Below are 17,988 nucleotides of genomic sequence, written 5' to 3' on the forward strand. Positions count from 1 at the left end.
GTCCTCTCTTCATTTTGTTAAACTTTTTAAAAATTCAGCAGCCGAGTTGAAGCCTTCCAAAAAGGCACATTTTTTATCGCCAAAACGACCACAAATTTGATGTAGGTGTGTAGTGGAGGTACCTCTTAACACGCCTTCGTTGTTTATGAAGAAGGTATGGTATGGAAGCGGGCAATATAAAAGTTTTGAAGGACGATAGGTGGGGGAAATCGCTTCTCCACCGTTGCTTCCTCCCCTTTTACACGCTGGTCAGGCGTTCCCCTTTGAGGCAAAGGGGGCACAAAAGGGTAAGCTGCGAATGATGAACGGTGAACTTATAAATGCGCAAATGCGCGAAGCACGTAGTGGCTACGAACTTGCCAAAGTTGCACATGCCCAGCTTGCTCATGTTGATCTTCCTCCTGGAACACGTTAAAAAAGGCCCCGCGAAATATTTTTAACCCTTCGCATGGCAAGCAAATTTTGCCATCGGAAGGATGACACCCACAATGTGATGATACTCTTACGCTGAATGGGGCTTGGCGTGGAAGTGGAGAGAATGCCAAATTATTCTTATGTGCATACTGTACCAACGTAAACAAAGGCATATGCCCCCAGGCAGTGATGCCACATTTTGGCTTCAGTCACACCTACCGCGCCCCTTTTGCGTTTACGCATATCATCACTGAGTAAGTAAAAATGCGTGGTCAAAGTATTTTAAAAATAGCTACAATTTTGGAAAAATTAGGAGAGTCGTATTGTTCTGCGTCGAACTGTACTTTCCGTTCGCAAAAAAAAGATTGCAATTTGTGAAAAGAGGAAAAAAAATAGTCTTTATTTCTCATTTTTCACCTTCATTTCTTATTTTTCTCCTGCATTTCTTATTTCTCATTTTTCTCCTGCATTTCTTATTTCTCATTTTTCTCCTGCATTTCTTATTTTTTAACTTTTCGAATTTTCGCCCCGCCCCCCCCTGAAAGAGCAATGTGAGCATGCGGATCACGTGCGCGGGGGGGCAAACGTGAACATACACATCAATGTATGTGCATACATGCTAGCGCAACTCGGTCGCAAGGGAAACAGCTATGTGCCATTATCTCCAAAGGAGGCGATCACACGTTCACAGTTAGCACGTGTAATGGCCATCCATCCATTGTTTTTTTTTTTTTTTTCGAACTGGAAAAAGGGAAGAACACCAAAATTACAATCACACTTATGAGTATTTTACCACGTGTGCTGCGATGTATATACGCTCGAATGAGTATGTTTGTCCCCCCCCTCTTTTTTTTTTTTTAAGTATCTTTTAATAAATATGTAACATGAAAATAAACAAAGAATGAAACGATAATCCACTGCTAAGAAAACTGCACCACCAGTTCGCCCCCTCCCCAGGTTTGATCATTATTTTATTACTTACACACCCGTGTGGCATAAGAGTATAATTGTGCATTTTGGCAAACTTCTGGCACTCTTTCACTGCATCGGCGTACCACTCTGTTCGCCCGCCCATTCAACTATTCCCGATTGAGCAAAAGTGAGGCAAACAGTTCCGCCCCGAAAAGGCGTAACCGGGGAGGCGCGGCACACACTTTTTTGATAGCGCTTACGTCGCTCGGGCAAGTGGTGAAGCTGATATACAGCTAAACTACCAAAGGGTGAACACCCGTCACACATCACCATCGCCGGTGTGATCTTCTCCCCACCCCCACCGAGACAAAAAATGCAGGAGGAACAGAAACACATCGTAGAGGTGAACGCCATCAAGGGCTACTACAAAAAGACATTCACCAACGAGCTGCTGCTTTCACTGCAAAAGGAAATAAACATAGAAGACCTGCTGTACTCATACAACTACTATTCCAATTTTCTGACGGAGGATGACAAATTTGACAATGAAGAGGTAGGGAGTGAATACCTTAAGAGTGAAGACGAACTGGAGGAGTTACCACCCAGCGGTGGGGACAAGAAATATAAAGTAAGGAAAGGAGATTCGGATGAGGATATGATCAATTACTTCGACCCAACTGTAAGTGAAGAATTGTATGAAGAAAAAATCGAACAAACATTCGAATATTTGGATAATTTTTTAAAAGCATTTTATGTTCCAAATGATATGAACGATTCAGGCGAAATGGAAATAATAAATGATGTAGTAAAAAATTTAGTAATAGAAAAAATAAATGATGATGAATATAAAATCTTGGACATGCAATGTGAAAAATCTCAGATATATGAAATTACGTTAATAATCATTGCGTACATTATTAGGAATATTTTCAGCTTAAGTTTGGGAAGGAAAATTATTTTTTCCAATGAAAAAATGAGCAGTCTGTTGTTAAGAGCATTGTATAAACAAAATATATACATACAAATATTCACTTTGAAAAATTTAAAAAATATGTGATGGAAGACGGAGAATGTTTGCAAGATATCCACATAAAAATGATTAAAATTTGCATCTTCAGTAAATCTCTCTGTTCATTCAATCGTTCCAACGAAATGGTACAACTTTTAGTGAAAGAAAATAAACACGTGAGTGAAATTTTCGATTTATATTTTTTAAAAAAACTTAAAAAATCTTTGGAACATTCGGACAATGTGCAACGCTTGCGATTGCTTGATCTCATTTCAGAGTGTGCAAATATAAACAGCCAACAAATTTGCAACATTTTTCAAACGAAGAAGAAGAAAAAAAATATGACACAGGAGAATGCTGAACAAGACGGGGGTACGTCTGACCAGGGGGAAAAGGAAGAAACGCACACAGGAGGTGATGTACCGCCCGCTACGACCGACACAGATGATGCCGATGTCAATTTGGAAAACTTCACCTACGATAGCGAGTACGAAGAAGAGGAATGCACTTATGATGACATATCCTTTGTAAGTAAAAATTTAGTAGAGGAAGAAATGAAAAAGCATAATGTACAGTTAAGTCAAATTTGCAAAATGATAAAAATTAATGTATACAAATATTTATATATGATATACAAGAAGGACGATTTACTGCTGAAAATAAATGTGCTGGAAATTTTCTCGAAATTTGTGCAAAACGAATACTACAGTAATAGCACTGTGGAAAATTGCTATTTTTTGCACACCGTCTTGAAGGATCTGCACAAATCCGACGACGAAGTTCTTCCCCTGAGTATTCTCAACTCGCTCATTTGTTACTCCAAAATAAATTCAGCTCTTCTTCATTTTATAATCAGCACACATGACAATATTCTCATGAAGACGATCATTTCCTATCTAACGAACGATTCCACACATGGTAGTAGTTCCAACGTGGAAAAGTTAATTGTTGGCATAAAATCCTTTGGCTACTTTTTTTCACTGAAGGAGTCTAGTCAAGCTCTTTTAAGTCTGAACTCGAATGCACACCTTATCGTAATTAATAACATAAACACACATTCGCACACCAATGTTTTAAAGCACGCAATAAACATATGGGTAAAAATATTACCAGCCGAATGCATGGGTGCTGAATGGAACAAACAACTCGTTCACGATGTGCTTTTCCAAAAGGTTATCACAATATTAAAAGAAATCGATGACACAGAGGTTCAGATAAATGCGTATCAAGTGCTGCGGTTTATGGTCCCCTACAGTATTGCAGATTTTATCATACAAGAACAGTGGCTCATTAGGACTCTCAAAAGCAGCTTTGGAAACAACAGCTACGAGCTGAAGATGAATAGATACAATTTTTTTAAAGAACTCTACGAACTTAACAAAATTACCATAACGAATGATGCCTTTGCGGATAACCTCATCAGCAATTTCTTGGAGAAGGTGCCCAAGAGGTATTAGCCCCTCCCTCCCTCGCGTTCGCAATTTTTTAAAATTAGCATACCAGAAAGTGGAAAAATAAAAAATTTTTAAGTTTACTCTCCATTTTAGTATACATCTATGCTGATAGAGAGAGAAAAAAAAAAAATGAACAGTTAAATATTCGTCAAATGTTATCCCATTTTTGTATCCCTTTACAAAAGTGTCTTATTTTTTTTTTTTTTCCCCAACCCTACCGCCATTTTTAAACACCCAATTGGGTGAGCTCCAACTTGAGTTTACGAATCGAAAAAATTACGCTGCGCAAAATTGCGCCTGTAAAACATTGTGCTGAGTGCAGCAAGAGTTGCCACTTAAGGGCTTCGCGCGCCTTCTGCATGAAAGTATGCAAAGGGGGGGATGAGTTTTTCCCTACGCCCTTACGTGCGTCTACTTTTTGTGCGTGCTACGAATAGAAATGCTCCCTTAAGTGCCCCCCAGGGGAAAGCACCAAAGCGGTGAGGCAGCGAAACGGAGAAAGCGCTACGTAACGAAACTCACCCTTCTGACGAACCTCTTCATGTATGCTCGTTTATCCATGCCAAGGAGGGACACCACTGCCCCCGCGCATGATCCACGTACTGGTAAAAAAACGTCTATATGCTGACGCGTGCACTTATGGGGGTACCTCACCAGTGCCCCTTCCAATTCCGCGCAAACTAGCGATACAAATATCCCCACGCAGAGTTGAAAGTACACCCGTTAGTAACCCCAAAGGGCTATGCAAACCGGGGGAAGGGGAGGAACCTACAAGAATAGGATTTAGCCAAATTATCCAACTGTGTAGGATTAAGACGGGAGAAAAATGTCTTTGGAGTTCTGTTCGGACCAGACCCTTCAGATAAAATGCTCCTACATGATAGAAAAGTATAAAAAGAAGCTTCAAAAGGTGAAGCAGCTTAAGAGGGTAAGGGGAGGGGGAGAAAAAAAGTGGAAATAACTGCATTCCCCGAGGAAAAACTTATAACGAAAGTGACAAATTATTCAAAAAGATGAGCACTCAGAACGTGGCTCACATCCACTTGTACCCACCCGCAGGAGCTCAAGGCGTCGCTCGAGAAAAAGAGGAAGGAGATTTACATGGACAGATATTTTCTCAATGTATGGAAGGCAACTGCACTTGATTTACCTTCAAAGGGGAGTGCAATCGATAAAGCGAGAAGAGCTAGCTAGTGAAGAAAAGCTGTGCAACTACCTACATATATATGCTTTCTCTCTCGCCCGGTTATCCCCCCTTTTATAGAAAGAAAAAGAGCACCTGTACAGCGAACTGGCCAAAGAGAAAGAAAAAATCGAAATGGAACATCTCGAAAAAACGAAGGAACTATACAACAGCTACTTTGCAGATATATTTTTGTACGAGCAGGAATATTATCAGTGCATTTATAAAGTGTTTAAAAATTTACTACTCAAGAAGGAAGAAATTGACGACAAGGAAAGGCACGTTCTTAAGTTGCAAGTAAGAGTGCTAACGGAGGGGGCATTTTAAGAAGATAAAAAAAAAATATATCGGACTTGTCACCTGTCCGTTTTCGCTGTCTAGCCGCTCACCATTTTGTGTATTTATTTATTTTATTTTATTTTTTTTTTTTTCCAAGGAACACGCCCTGATGACGCTTTCAGACAGGAACGTAAGCGAAAGGGTAAGCGAAAAGGAAAAGGCACACTCAACGGCACACTCAACCGCAGCTGTCGAAAAAAAAACTGGACGTGCTGACAGGGCCCCGATCAACCATCCGGAGGAAACGGATCATGACCAGGACGACAAACATTTCGACATAGACAATTTATGCGATTTGAACATTAACGAAATTTATCAAAGCATCATACTGGACCAAGGAGAGCGTCCACACAACTTAAGCAACAAAGGTGATGAATACTCGAAGACCATTATGGGGGAGATTCAAGCGGGGATTAACTCTCCCCCTTTCTTGGATGAACAGTACGAATTTGGCACTGAACAGTGTAGCAGTGTGTCTAGAATGGAAGAAGGTGCCCATTGGCAGGAAGAAATAGAAAAAAGTGGCACGTGTAAGAAACACCAATTTTGGGAGCTGAGTTCACGCGGAAAAGGGGACACCCACACGGAAGAGCTACCTAACCCACTCGAAAGAGAAAACAATTCTGGGTATGACGAGACGATACAGAAAAATGTGCTCACTTCGTGTGTAGAACTGAGGAAAACGGATTGGCACGCGGGAGGGGGAAGAGAAGAAGAAAGTGATGATAAGCGTTATGTGCAAGACGTACGTTGTAAGCTTGACGTGATCGAATGGGACGACGCAGCCGAGGATGGCCACTCAGGTGGAGGAAAAAAGGAAACCCAGCGTGAAGACGACAAAGAGAGCACCCTTTCCAAATCGGGAGGAACAGAACAATGCGAGGAAATGCGAGAAGAGTGCGAAGAGGGTGAAGAGTGCGAAGAGGGTGAAGAGTGCGAAGAGGGTGAAGAGGGTGAAGAGGGTGAAGAGAGCGAAGTAGAACCGGGTGGGAGCTTCCATTTTGATGACCAAAACGAAGAAATAAAATGCCTGGCAAATGAGGAAACATTCAAAGGAGAAGAAGATGACCCAAACGAGTACCACCCAAACGGTAATGATGCATACATAACTAGTGAACATTTAGAAGCTGCGGAATGTATGCGCGGCGAAGAAACGGGTGGACAGCGTCGACGCAGCGCCATCGATGTTAGTGCGCTGAGCGACGCAGTTGAAGATGAACTACGAAATAAGGACCTTTTTGAAAAGAGAGAGGTAGCAAATCGGAAAAAGGATAATGCGGAACTGGACCAAGTGATAGAAAATAACATCAACTTTAATATATCGAGCTACTTTAGTGGAAGCTACGACGACATCGGTGATTGTGAGCTGTTGGGGAGGATCGACGAAGAGGCGGTTGCACTGAACGATGAAGAGGCGGTCGCATTGAACGATGAAGAAGCGGTCGCACTGGACGATGAAGAAGCGGTTGCACTGAACGATGAAGAAGCGGTTGCACTGAACGATGAAGAAGCGGTTGCACTGAACGATGATGGCGCAGATGGTGCTGACGATGAAGATGGCCTTTATGATGGGGATGACGAACCGGAATATGACATGATCAAAGAGCGCGACTCGAGTGTGGATCCGGAAGAGCTGGGGGACTCCTCCCAGAAGAACCACGGCAAAAAAGGGGACACGCAAAATGGGGAAATCTGCACAGTAGGGGATCCCACCAAGCAAACGAATCCGAACAGACAAATCGACCTCGAATTGCACGCGAACCAAAGCAGTGCCATAAAAAACGAAGAAGACCCCTCCCAAGGAAAGAACAACCCCTTCAACGAGCACATTAACAACTTCTACCATGAATATGAACACATGAGAAGGTTCAATGAAGATAACCACAAAATTCAGTCATCCCTTTTTAAGACGCTGTATAGTTACCACAACGAGTATTCCATTCCTATAGAGAAAATGCAAACGTTTGAGAATTACGCGGAGGAGATTGGCCAGCTGGAGAATTATGAGCATATCTTGAGCTTCATCAACGGAGGGGGTGAGGAGCAGGCTGGCGCGGATTGTGATGATGACCTGAATGGCAGCTCTCACGTTATAACGAAGAAACCAGCGGACAATAAAGTGAACTCCTCCAATTTGGGCCTACACACAGTTAAAGAACTGATAAATTACGTGAGTGCAAGCGCCAAGGGGAAGGAGAATGAGAAAAGCGGCTTCAAAAAAAAAGAAGCAGAGAGAATGAAAACGGCGCTTCAATAGGTGTAAAGAAAACGCCCCCCTTTTATTGTCTCTCTCTAGACATATTTTTATATGCATATTTTTGTATACGTACCCACACGGGGGGAAAAGGCACACTTATACGTGCATGCCTGTTTTTAGCCGAGTGGTCGTTCTGCTTCCCTCGAGAAAATGACTCCACGAGGAATTGCCCTACGGCGGGTTAACTTCCAAAAGGTGTGTCCAACTGCCCAAAAGCGTAAACTTTGGTGCACTGAAAAAATTGTGCTTCGCGAGATGGGGAAAACCAAAGCCGAGGACCGTGGCAAAGGAAGTTCTCTCCCCTTGAAGGCTCCCTCACTTGTGCCTTCCGCCGCTCCAAGGAGACGTCTAAAAGCTGCGCCAATCTTCAAATGCACCCCCGTTTGTCTTAAAAATGGCACACATGAAAGAACGCCATAATTAAAAAGGAGCATACACATACTTCATAAGTTTGGAAGTCATTAATTTAAAAAAAAAAAAAAAAAAAAAACATGTAAAAGAAGAGGGCAGAGCGCAGGGAGAACACATTCATAGGAGCAAAACGCAATGGAGTGAAACGCAAAATTGGGAGACCTAAAAAAATAAAACCTAAAAATATGAAAACAAATTTTTTTATCACTTAAAAAAGGTGCTACTGTCTGCACTCCTAAAGTTCTTTTTTTTTTTTACGTGGACTCTCTGCTTCAAAATGAGACTTGTGCAGAGGCACGCTTGGGCTGCTCATTCGTGCATGTTTTAAATGCCTCATTACGAATGGGCAGTATATTCCATGCCGATTGTTGGCACATTGGATCATAGGGGCACATGAACGCACAGGTATATATATATATATGCGCATAGATGGCTGGTCCTTTCCTCAAATATTTATGACCCTGATTTCCTTCCCTCGGCCGCTGCCAGTGCCTCCCATGATACGGCGCATTCAGAGGGACGTACACAAGGCGGGTACTTGGCTGCGCACTACCACGTCGCAACGTCTTTCCTCTTCACCAAGTGTTTCCTGCTCGCCATGTCTTTCCACCCTGTTACCTCTTTCCACCCTGTTACCTCTTTCCACCCTGTTGCCTCTTTCCACCCTGTCACCTCTTTCCACCTCATCGCACATTACCACTTCTCGCCCTCACCTTGTGCTCACTTCTTTTTGGTCTTGTTCATCATGATGGATTTGTTCAGCAGGGTTTTGTCGAGCTGCTCGATTATGCTATTCCCGCCGCTGCCCGCGGTGCCGAGCTCGCGCCCATTTTGCATACCCTTCATGAATCCCTTTATCCCCACCAGGTTGGCGTTCTTGTTCGCATTATTGCCCGCATTATTGCTCGCATTATTGCTTGCATTATTACTCGCGCTCCTGTGCACGTTCCTGTTCGTGCTTGGGTCCACTAAATTGGCCTTGCTGCCCCCCCTGCCGTCACCCTTGCCGGCATGCTTACCCATGTGTACGTTAGCGTCGGCATCTGGCCTTCTCATGTACGCAGTGTTGCTCTTGTTCTCACCCATGCCGCCTTCCCGACCAGCAGGGTTCCCCACCTGATCGAGATGTTTACCACTTTTATCATAAAACGGGTGCTTCTGCTCGTTTGTGTTTAAAACAAAATTATCTTTGTAGAGTTCCTGCTTTTTGCTCCGCATGTTGCGCGTCATGTCATTCCTGTAGCTTGGGGGCGCATTCTGATCGTTGTCGTAGTAGACGTTGCTGCTGTTGTTTCTCGTCTTGAAATTGTTTTCATTTCCTTGGGCGATGGAATTCGAATTCAGTCTTCTGCAATTTTCTTCACCTGTGGCGAAATTATTACCCCTCAATACGTTACTGTCACTGTTGTAACCATTTTCTGGCATCATCTTTACGTTGGTTTTCTTTTGGGAGGCTGTCTGAAAAGAGCGATTCGTAGCTTCGTAAACACTGCGGTTGTGCGGGCCCCCTCCGTACTCGTGACTGTAGTCCTCCTCGTACTCACCACCCCCGCTTGGCTTCCCCAAATGCTTGTAATCATACGAATCATTCAAATTTCTACTGTTTAGTGATTTTTCCATGTTATGATAAAAATCGTCGTTTTCTTCCTTTTCGGCGATACCCTTGCCGGCATTGCCGTAGTAGTTGTCCGAATTTATGTCCTCCAGAAATTCGTTAAAACTGCTCTCCTTTTTTATCGTGTCATTTTCTTCATTGTTGTGGTTAAAAAAGTTGTCCCGGATGGCCCGAATATCCCGATTGTCCCGAACGTCCCGATTGTCCCGCATGTCCTTGTTACCCGTGTTACCCCGGTTGTCCTTGTTTTTTGCCTGACTGATGATTCTGCAATTTTCTGTCTGCTTGTTCAGTGGCGCCTTCATTTTCTTCCCACTTTGCATTAAGCTTGACATGTGGTTTATCGACTGCATGTTTCTGTTCACGAGAATGTCTATCTGGTTGAGGGGGACTAAATTTTTCCCATTCCCATTCTCATTCCCATTTCTGCTTCTATTTTTGCTGACCTGATCGTTGCCTTTCCCTTTTTGAGCGCCCATCCCCCCGTCTCCTTTGGGTGGGAACCCCCTCGGTATGTCCTCGCCCCCATGCACATGGCTGTTAATTTTGTGCAAATTATCATTTATGTTATTTATGTTGCTGTTTATGTGGTCCACGTCATCGTTAATGGTGCTAATATTTTTGTTAATGGTATCAATCCGTTGGACGTCCTGCTTGGGTTCTTTGTTCTCCGCATAATCTCCATAGTCCTTCCCCCCCTCCTGCTGCTGAAGCTGCTGAAGCTGCTGATGCTGCTGGTGCTGCTGGTGCGGCTGCTCATTCTCCTCCTCCCCCATCATCACGTTCATGTCTCTTTGCTCATAATTGGTTAGCAGCAAATCTCCATCGTACTTACTATTCTGCTGACCTGAGAAGTTACCGTAGTTACTTTTTACATCTATCAAATCGGACTCTATTAAATTGTTGACGTTTAATGACGCCAGCATGTTATCGCCATGCTCTTGGAGTCGGTGCTCCTTGAAATTCATCCTCGAGGTGTTCTTCGAGTTGGAGGCGTACGTCAAGTTGCTGTTCCCCATCTTGATGTTCGTGCTCAGGTTGTTAATGTTGTAGCTGTTGTGGTTGTCGCGGTTGTCACGGTTGTCACGGTGGTTGCGCTGGTCGCGGTTGTCGCGGTTGTCACGGTTGTCGCGCCGATCGCGCTGGTCGTGGCCGTCGCTGAAGATGCCCCCATTGGGGGAGGCGGTCTTATTCCCATTCGCGTAGGCGCTGTGCTGCCTCTCGTACCGCCCCTCCTCCAGGGTCTCGCCGCCTTCCCCTCCGTAGCCGTAATTGTAATTACCCTTCACCGCCGCGCTGCTACCGCTTCTCCCCTCCTGGGACGCGTAGCTCTGCGCCTCCATCTTTCCCAAGTCCTTCTTATAATGCCTGTTCCTTGGGCCACCAAAATAGTCCTTATTCGCATCCGCGTTTTCTTTGTAGTTCTCTACATACTCGTTCGTGTGACTATCCATATCGTTCGTAAAATCCTCGGCAGCATTGCCAACCATATTGTTGTCGTTCACCACGCGATGGTCGCCATTCACGCCGAAATTACCTACTTGATTGAAGGGCTCCTTTTCAAAGTTGCTTCTCGATTTGGTACCCGCGTTGCCCATGAGGGTGGCGCTACCCGGGTGCTTGTTCTTACTGGAGTTGTTCTCCGAGTAGTGAGCCCCGTCGGGGGGTAGCGAATAATTGGCCGTGTTTTTTCTACCATAAGTAGACACGTTAACACCCCCTTTCTCGTTAATATGACTATACGAAGCGTCCACCTGGGGTGCACTACTGTCATACGGGGACGTCCTATTTGACCCCCCCGGTTTCACTTCTTTCCCTGTTGTATTGATCCTCATGTCACTATTGTCTACCCCGTCAATGGGATGAAATGCCTCCGACAGTCCCAAACTGTTTCCATTCTTATACTTCAAAAAAGGCTTGTTTTTGAAGTTTTCATTTATCATGCTGTCAATATATTGAATGCTATTATTAATTTCGAGATTGTTGTAATTAAAATTGATGCTTTTTTTTCTGTTTTTTCTTCGGATTAGGTCTAGTCTGTTTTTGCCAATAATTTTCACCTTGACTCTGTTCTTGGAGTTGCTGGTTCTGGAGAGATTCGAGCTGAGCTTCCTGTTCTCTAAATTTTTGAGAGATATGATTGCCCCCTTTGCATTTTTACTTCGACAGTTCTGTAACTTATTCAACAGGTTAATCTCGTTTTCTTTTTCCTTGAGTGACTTTTCTTTATTCTTCAATTGTTCATGCAAGAGTTTTAGCTGCTCTTGTATAAATTCGGTGTCCTTGTCGTGCTTCTCCTTCATGAGTAAAAACTGCTTTTTCTCCGCTTCCAGGCTGTTTCTATCAATTTGAATGACTGTCTGCTCGTCAATGAGCTCCTTTTCTCTCTTCTCGATCATTTGAAATTGTACCTCCTTTTGCTTTAAGCTATTTTTATAATTCACTAACTGATCTTTAACCTTTTGTAATTCGTTTTTTTTTTCCTTCAGTTTTTTTTCTCTTCCTTGTAGCTTACCACTGTACTCCTTCAAATCGCTGTCAAATTCGTTCAGCTTTTCCTTCTTCTTATGTAATTCGTCTTCGTTTTTTTTCTGTTCCTTTTCCTTTTCGATGAGGTTGATTTCTTTCGATTTTAAGTCCTTGTCATAGATTAGCAGTTCTTCTTTGTTCTTTTTAATTTTTTCTAATTGCTCGTCAAATATTTTTCGCGACTCTTCAACCTGTAGCTTGTCATTATGTAAACTTTGTTCTCTTTCGTCCAGTTCGTATCTTCTCTTCTCCATTTCTTCCTTCTCCTTCTCTATGCTTTCCTTTTCCTTGTTTAGATCTTCTTGTTGTTGTGACAAATTTATTATTCGAATTTTTATATCGTTTTCTTCCTTCTCTTTGAAGTTTTTATAATTTTTCAGCTCAATTTCGATTTGTTCCTTCTCCACTTGTAAATTTTCCTTTTCCAGATTTAGCTTTTCTTGTTGTACGTAGAGCTTGTCTTTTTCTTCCTCTATGTCAAGGTACACCCTCTTTTTGAAGTTCTCTAACTCTTCCTGCTCCTTCATTATAAGGTACTTCATTTTGCTTTTTTCTTCGTCCAGAAGTTCGTACTTTTTCTGTATACTCTCTTCATACTTCTCGCACTTTGAACGGAATTCCTCCTCATATATCTTTTTCTGTTGCTCGAAGGAGTCTCTATCTTTGAGGATTTTTTTTCTCTCATTTGCAATTTCGTTTTGCAGTTTGTTGGCTTCCTCTTTGTATTTTTTTTCCAGCGTTAATTTTTCATTTTCTAAATTTTCTTTGCACTTCTTTTCGACATAAACTTTGAACTGCTCCTTATCCTCTTCCATGCTTTTTAGCATGACTCTCCTTTCATTTTCTACTTCTTCCCTCATCCTTTTGTTTTCCTTTTCTACATTATCCAGCATAGCATTTTTCGTCCTTTCCATGTCTTCCAACATGATCATTTTCATCTTGTCCACATCTCCTACCATGATCATCCTTTCCTTGTTCAGCTCCTCCTTCATGTAACTTCTTTCATTTTCCTTTTCCATCTCCAAGTGTTTTTTTTCATTTGCAAATTTCATTTTTTCATTTTCTAATTGGTCCATCATTTTGATTCTCTCATTTTCTAATTCCTTTTTGCTCTTGTTAAGCTCATCGATTAGCTCGTTATACTTATCGATTCTACTTTTCAATTCGTTTTCCTTGATCAGGTTGCTTCGCTCATTTCTTCTCAGTTCCTCTTCCTTATTTTGCAAATTACTGTATTCACATTCGATTATTTTTTTCTTCTCTTTTTCGAGTGAGTCCAGTTCCTTCTTCAGCATCTCCAGCTCGTTTTTCTCCTTCATGGTGAGCATTTTTTCTTCTTCCAATTCTTTTTTATCATTGCTTAGCATTTTTTCCTTTCTCTCTATATTTTTCCTCTCATTTTCAATTTCCTTTTCCCGCTCTTCCATTTCTTTGATTTTCTTGTTGAACAGTCCGAACTTTTCATCATATTCGTACAGCTTGCTCTTACACTTATTTTCGATGCTAATGCATTCGTTCATTTTTTCTAGCAACTCTTTCTGTGCATTGTCGTACTTGTTCTTTATCGAGTTAATATATTTTTCCTTCTCCTCAATTTCGTTTTTTTTTTTATCAATGGTTACTTCTTTTTCCTTAATTTGGGAATGTATCTTATCTATCTCTTTTTCCTTTTCTGCTAGCATTTCTACTTTTTTTTCAAAGTTGTCTTTTTTTTAAAAAGGTTCTTTTCCGTTTCGAGCATTTGTCTCCCCTCCTCCATATGTAGCTGCAGTCGAGCCATTTGCTTGCTCGCCTGACACACACACACGATGTTTTTAATGTCGTTTTTTTTTTATGTTTTTATCAAATGAAAATAAATCCTCGTAGTTATTGATTAGCGGCTGCATTTTGTTCTTTTCATTTGTCACGCACACGTTGTAGCTTTCGTTCCTCTCATCCTCGAACGCTTCTTTCTTTTGCAAATAATTCCCCACCTTTTCATTATTGTGGCTGATGATGTTCATGTGCTTTTTCCTCAGTTCATTCAAGTCGAGGTTTCTCAGGCCGCCCATTTCGTGACTGCTCTTCTGGTTAGCGGCGTTACTGGCGCTGCGCAGCGCTTCTCCGTGGCCGTGATTCGCGTCCAACACGTTGCGCTGCACATCGGCGTTATTGACGTTCATGTGGATAGTGTCATGTGCACTTCCATGAGCACTTGCCTGTACTGCATCATAGCTGGGCTTGACACTCGGCTCGTTTGCTCCTGGGTCGCCTGGGACATTCCTCGACAAAAGGCCATTACTGTTGCCGTTTTTTAACTGCAAATATTTTTCGTAACCTGAAATGGTCCCCGACTCCCTGTCGTGGTAGTAGGTCACTTTGGCCTGTGTGTCATCAGCATAACTTATATAATTGCTAACTCGGTCGACATCATGTCTCCCCAGATTCACGTTCGTCGAGCTCGAACGTCTGTGATTCGAATTCTTATAATCCAAGTGCAGAGCATTCTTATTGTTGTAAAAGGTATTATCTGCATAATGTTTCTTCACGCTATTCAATCTTGCATTGGATCTGCTTCTCTCTTCATCACTATTTTTGTTAATGTTCATCAAATTTTCCAAAATTTTTTGCTTCCTACTACTCATGCCGCTCTCGTTGGTAGCTGCCTTATGTCTGGTGTCGCTGTTGTAGTTATACCTGTTGATAATTTCGGACTCTCTTTCGGCGGAGCCTTTCTTCTCTCCTGGGAAGTTCTCCTCTCTCGCGGTTCTGTTGCTCATGGTGTGGTTCGCTATGTGGTTCGCTATGTGGTTCGCTGCGCCGTTCGCTACGCCGTTCGCTACGCCGTTCGTTGCACCGTTCATCGCGTGGTTCAGGAAATTCCCCCTCAACTCGCTCTTCGATCCAGTGTCGCTATACAGCACCACATTGTTGGAGTACATCTCGCCATGATCTTTCTTCGTCTTGCTGCTTGTCCTTTCCTTCACGTCGTGAACATGACTCGGGAACTCTCTTTCGTACAAAAAATTATTTTTATATTTTTCCTGCAACTCGCTTAGCTTATTTGAGTCGTTATAAGCAGACAAATTGCTATTCAGCTTTTCTATATCATTATTATATAACATATTCAGGTCTACTTTGTTAGAATTGCTATGCTTTGGAATGTCTATCGCTGCTGAGGTGTACCTAATATTATTTTTAAATGCGATCTCTTGATTGTTACCGAGATGGTCTTTATATGTTCTGTTGCTATAGGGGAAGTTGAAGTTAGCTTCGTTACTGTCTTCATTATTTCTTTTATTGTCTTCATTTCTGAGGAACATGTTTTTCATTTTTGCTCCCTTTAAATGGTCCATGTAGTTTCCATCATGTATATTTTCTTTGTACATCTCGTAATTATTCATTTTTTCGTCTTCTTTCTTTATATCTTCACAGCTCTCCAAAACTGCATTGTCGTTATCTTTTTCTTTCGCGTCCTGGAGGGTTGGAAGGGAAGTTTTCACCGTTGTGCGTCTCGCAGTGGGGACCTGCCGGGATGACAGCTCCCACAACAGCATGTGCAGTAAAGCGATTCAAACAGGTGCAGCGCGATACGGTTAAAAAAGGTACAGTGCGATACGGTTCAAAAAGGTACAGCGCGATACGGTTCAAAAAGGTACAGCGCGATACGGTTCAAAAAGGTACAGCGCTATACCGTTCAACCATGCTGTCATGCAAAAGGGCACTTACCGCGCCTGAAAATTTGTGAATATTTTCGGAGCCCTGCCTGCTGTGCGTGTGCTCTACGAAAAGGGGGAAATCAGAAATGGTGTGCGGAACATGGGGCAACTGTGGGGAACTTCCCCTATGCATAGAAAGTCCATCCAAACTGTTTGTTCAGACGGCTCCCATGCAAACGGGAGGTGCAAAAAAAAAAAAACTTTTTTTAGTTGCCTACTTTTGTTAGATCTGTAGAGTGACTCGTACATCTCCAAGTCTACATGCTTATTTGTGTTTATCTCTCCAAGTGCATAAAACTTCCTCTTTGAACTAACAGCGTCACTGCAGTTCCGGTTGGAGGAACTATAACTAGGTGCCTTATTATGAAGCTTGCTACGCTCATTTTTAAAGTTATAATAGTTGTTCCTTTTCGCGTTATCTACTAGATGGTGACTCCTATTTGTTGTATGGGAGCTATTTCTGTCGAACAGTATGCGATTGATTGCCGACTTATCATTGCTGTTTGACTCTTGCCTAATTCTCCCATTCGAATTACTACTTTTTGTAAATAAATTTTTGTACTTATCGATAAACTTTGTTCCATTTTGCATAGAGCCCTTTTCAGCGCCGTTAACATTTTTGCTACTTACGTATGAATGGTGACTGCTTACTTTTTCTTTATCCTTCTCGTCCTTCTCTTCCGCTTCCGCTATCTCTTCCTCCTCGTCTTCGTTTCCTCGTTCTCTTTCCGTGTCCTCCTCTGCTTCCGCTTCCGTTTCCGTGTGGGTGTCTCTTTCCCTTTCTCCCCTTCGTCTTTCCACGCGCTCGTTATCTGTGCTGCCGTAATTTAAAAGGTTGTCATTTTTGTACTTATTTTTTATTTTCTCAATAGTTTTGTTACTCTTGCCTATTAAATTTGCGCCATTCTCGGTTAAGTTACTTGCATACACATCACTACTCCTGCTAAACGTTTTCATTCTATTTGCTGTCTTACTTTGTCAAGTTACGGGCCGTGATGCGGCCAAATGAGTAATCTTGCGCGTTTAAGGAAGGCGTGCAGAAAAGGAAAAAAAAAAAGGGGGGGGGGAAGAGACGGCGAATGCAAAGAAGATGGAGAAATACGATTCCGTGTCCTATTAACGGTGATCGTTTTTCTCCTTCTTTTGCTTATAACTACGTCATGCTTCTAACATAATACATTTCACCTTGGGAAAATGCAAAAAAAAAAAAAAAAAGGCATAATGGCACGCAAACGAGCAAACGTGCAAACAGCTAAATCATTTAACCTATTTTTAAAACGTAAAATAACTTATATGCCTTTTGTGAAAAAAAAAAAAAGGGGGTAAAACTGAAAACAACTTTTGCGCACATCAATTATTTTCATTTAAAAAGTTTGTTCAACATGTAAAAGGTGAAAAATACGGCAAATTTATGCGCAATAAATGTGTTTAAAAAAAAAAAAAAGGGGGGAAAAGAAAGAGAATAAAAAATGTGGTTGTGTAAATTGCTACGTCAGAACTGAATTTTAACTCATTTTCAAAATAACGCATACGCAAACATGTTTGGTAGTTATTCGCCTGCGCGATTTGATTTACATTCCTGCGCTTTTAATGCTGGTTTTGCATTTCGCCCGCAGTTGCAATTTCGCTTAAAATCTCACAGTCGCAGTACCAGTCGCAGAACCAGTCGAAGTTCCTACTTGGATTTTATTACTCCTCACATCGTTGAGCGATTTAAAAGAAAAAACGAAAAAGAGAAGTCTATACGTGCAAAACAGCGGGGAAGAAAAACCATGCGCATAAGTAGCCACCTGTTGGGTGTATTTGCCCGAACTGGTTGGTCACACATGCATAATTGCGCATGGAACTGCATACACGAAATGCCACACGCGCGTAGCTGTGCGCTTCGAAAAACATGTAAGCATACACATGTAGCCCTCGCGCGTGGGTGTGCGCATAAGTACGTATGTATGCACGGTGTGACTGCTGATAGTTCCCTTCACACCCTTAATGGAGAAAATAAACAAGGTGGAAAAAAAAAAAGAAGCGGGAACATAAACCAATCGAAGAATTAATAAAACTTGCATCACTCACTTTTCAACGTGTTTATTATCCACAAATGGATAAATAACCGTTCTCCGATTTAAAACTCCACTTTTGCATTTTTTTTACGCGTATATTTAGGTAG

At 42.1% G+C, this 17,988-nt stretch overlaps 3 protein-coding genes across 3 annotated transcripts; 2 read left to right on the forward strand and 1 right to left on the reverse strand.

The window, feature by feature from the left end:
• Positions 1-1,699: 1,699 nt before the first annotated feature.
• PCYB_131540 (hypothetical protein) lies at positions 1,700-3,792 on the forward strand (the record flags this gene model as incomplete). The annotated part of the gene is made up of 2 exons (XM_004224178.1): positions 1,700-2,264; positions 2,612-3,792. The coding sequence occupies 2 exons, from the start codon at positions 1,700-1,702 to the stop codon at positions 3,790-3,792; spliced, it is 1,746 nt and encodes a 581-aa protein (XP_004224226.1).
• Positions 3,793-4,615: 823 nt separating this feature from the next.
• On the forward strand, positions 4,616-7,568 carry PCYB_131550 (hypothetical protein; the record flags this gene model as incomplete). The annotated part of the gene is made up of 4 exons (XM_004224179.1): positions 4,616-4,717; positions 4,849-4,911; positions 5,054-5,269; positions 5,409-7,568. The coding sequence occupies 4 exons, from the start codon at positions 4,616-4,618 to the stop codon at positions 7,566-7,568; spliced, it is 2,541 nt and encodes an 846-aa protein (XP_004224227.1).
• A 1,131-nt stretch (positions 7,569-8,699) lies between these two features.
• Positions 8,700-16,778, reverse strand: PCYB_131560 (hypothetical protein; the record flags this gene model as incomplete). Its single annotated transcript, XM_004224180.1, has 5 exons — positions 16,040-16,778; positions 15,832-15,884; positions 13,938-15,578; positions 12,531-13,805; positions 8,700-12,314 (listed from the first exon to the last, which is right to left on the reverse strand). The coding sequence occupies exons 4-5, from the start codon at positions 13,803-13,805 to the stop codon at positions 8,700-8,702; spliced, it is 4,890 nt and encodes a 1,629-aa protein (XP_004224228.1). The 5' UTR covers positions 13,938-15,578; positions 15,832-15,884; positions 16,040-16,778.
• Positions 16,779-17,988: the final 1,210 nt, after the last annotated feature.

The sequence above is a fragment of the Plasmodium cynomolgi genome, chromosome 13 (genome assembly GCF_000321355.1).
Source record: "Plasmodium cynomolgi strain B DNA, chromosome 13, whole genome shotgun sequence".
Lineage (NCBI taxonomy): Eukaryota > Apicomplexa > Aconoidasida > Haemosporida > Plasmodiidae > Plasmodium > Plasmodium cynomolgi.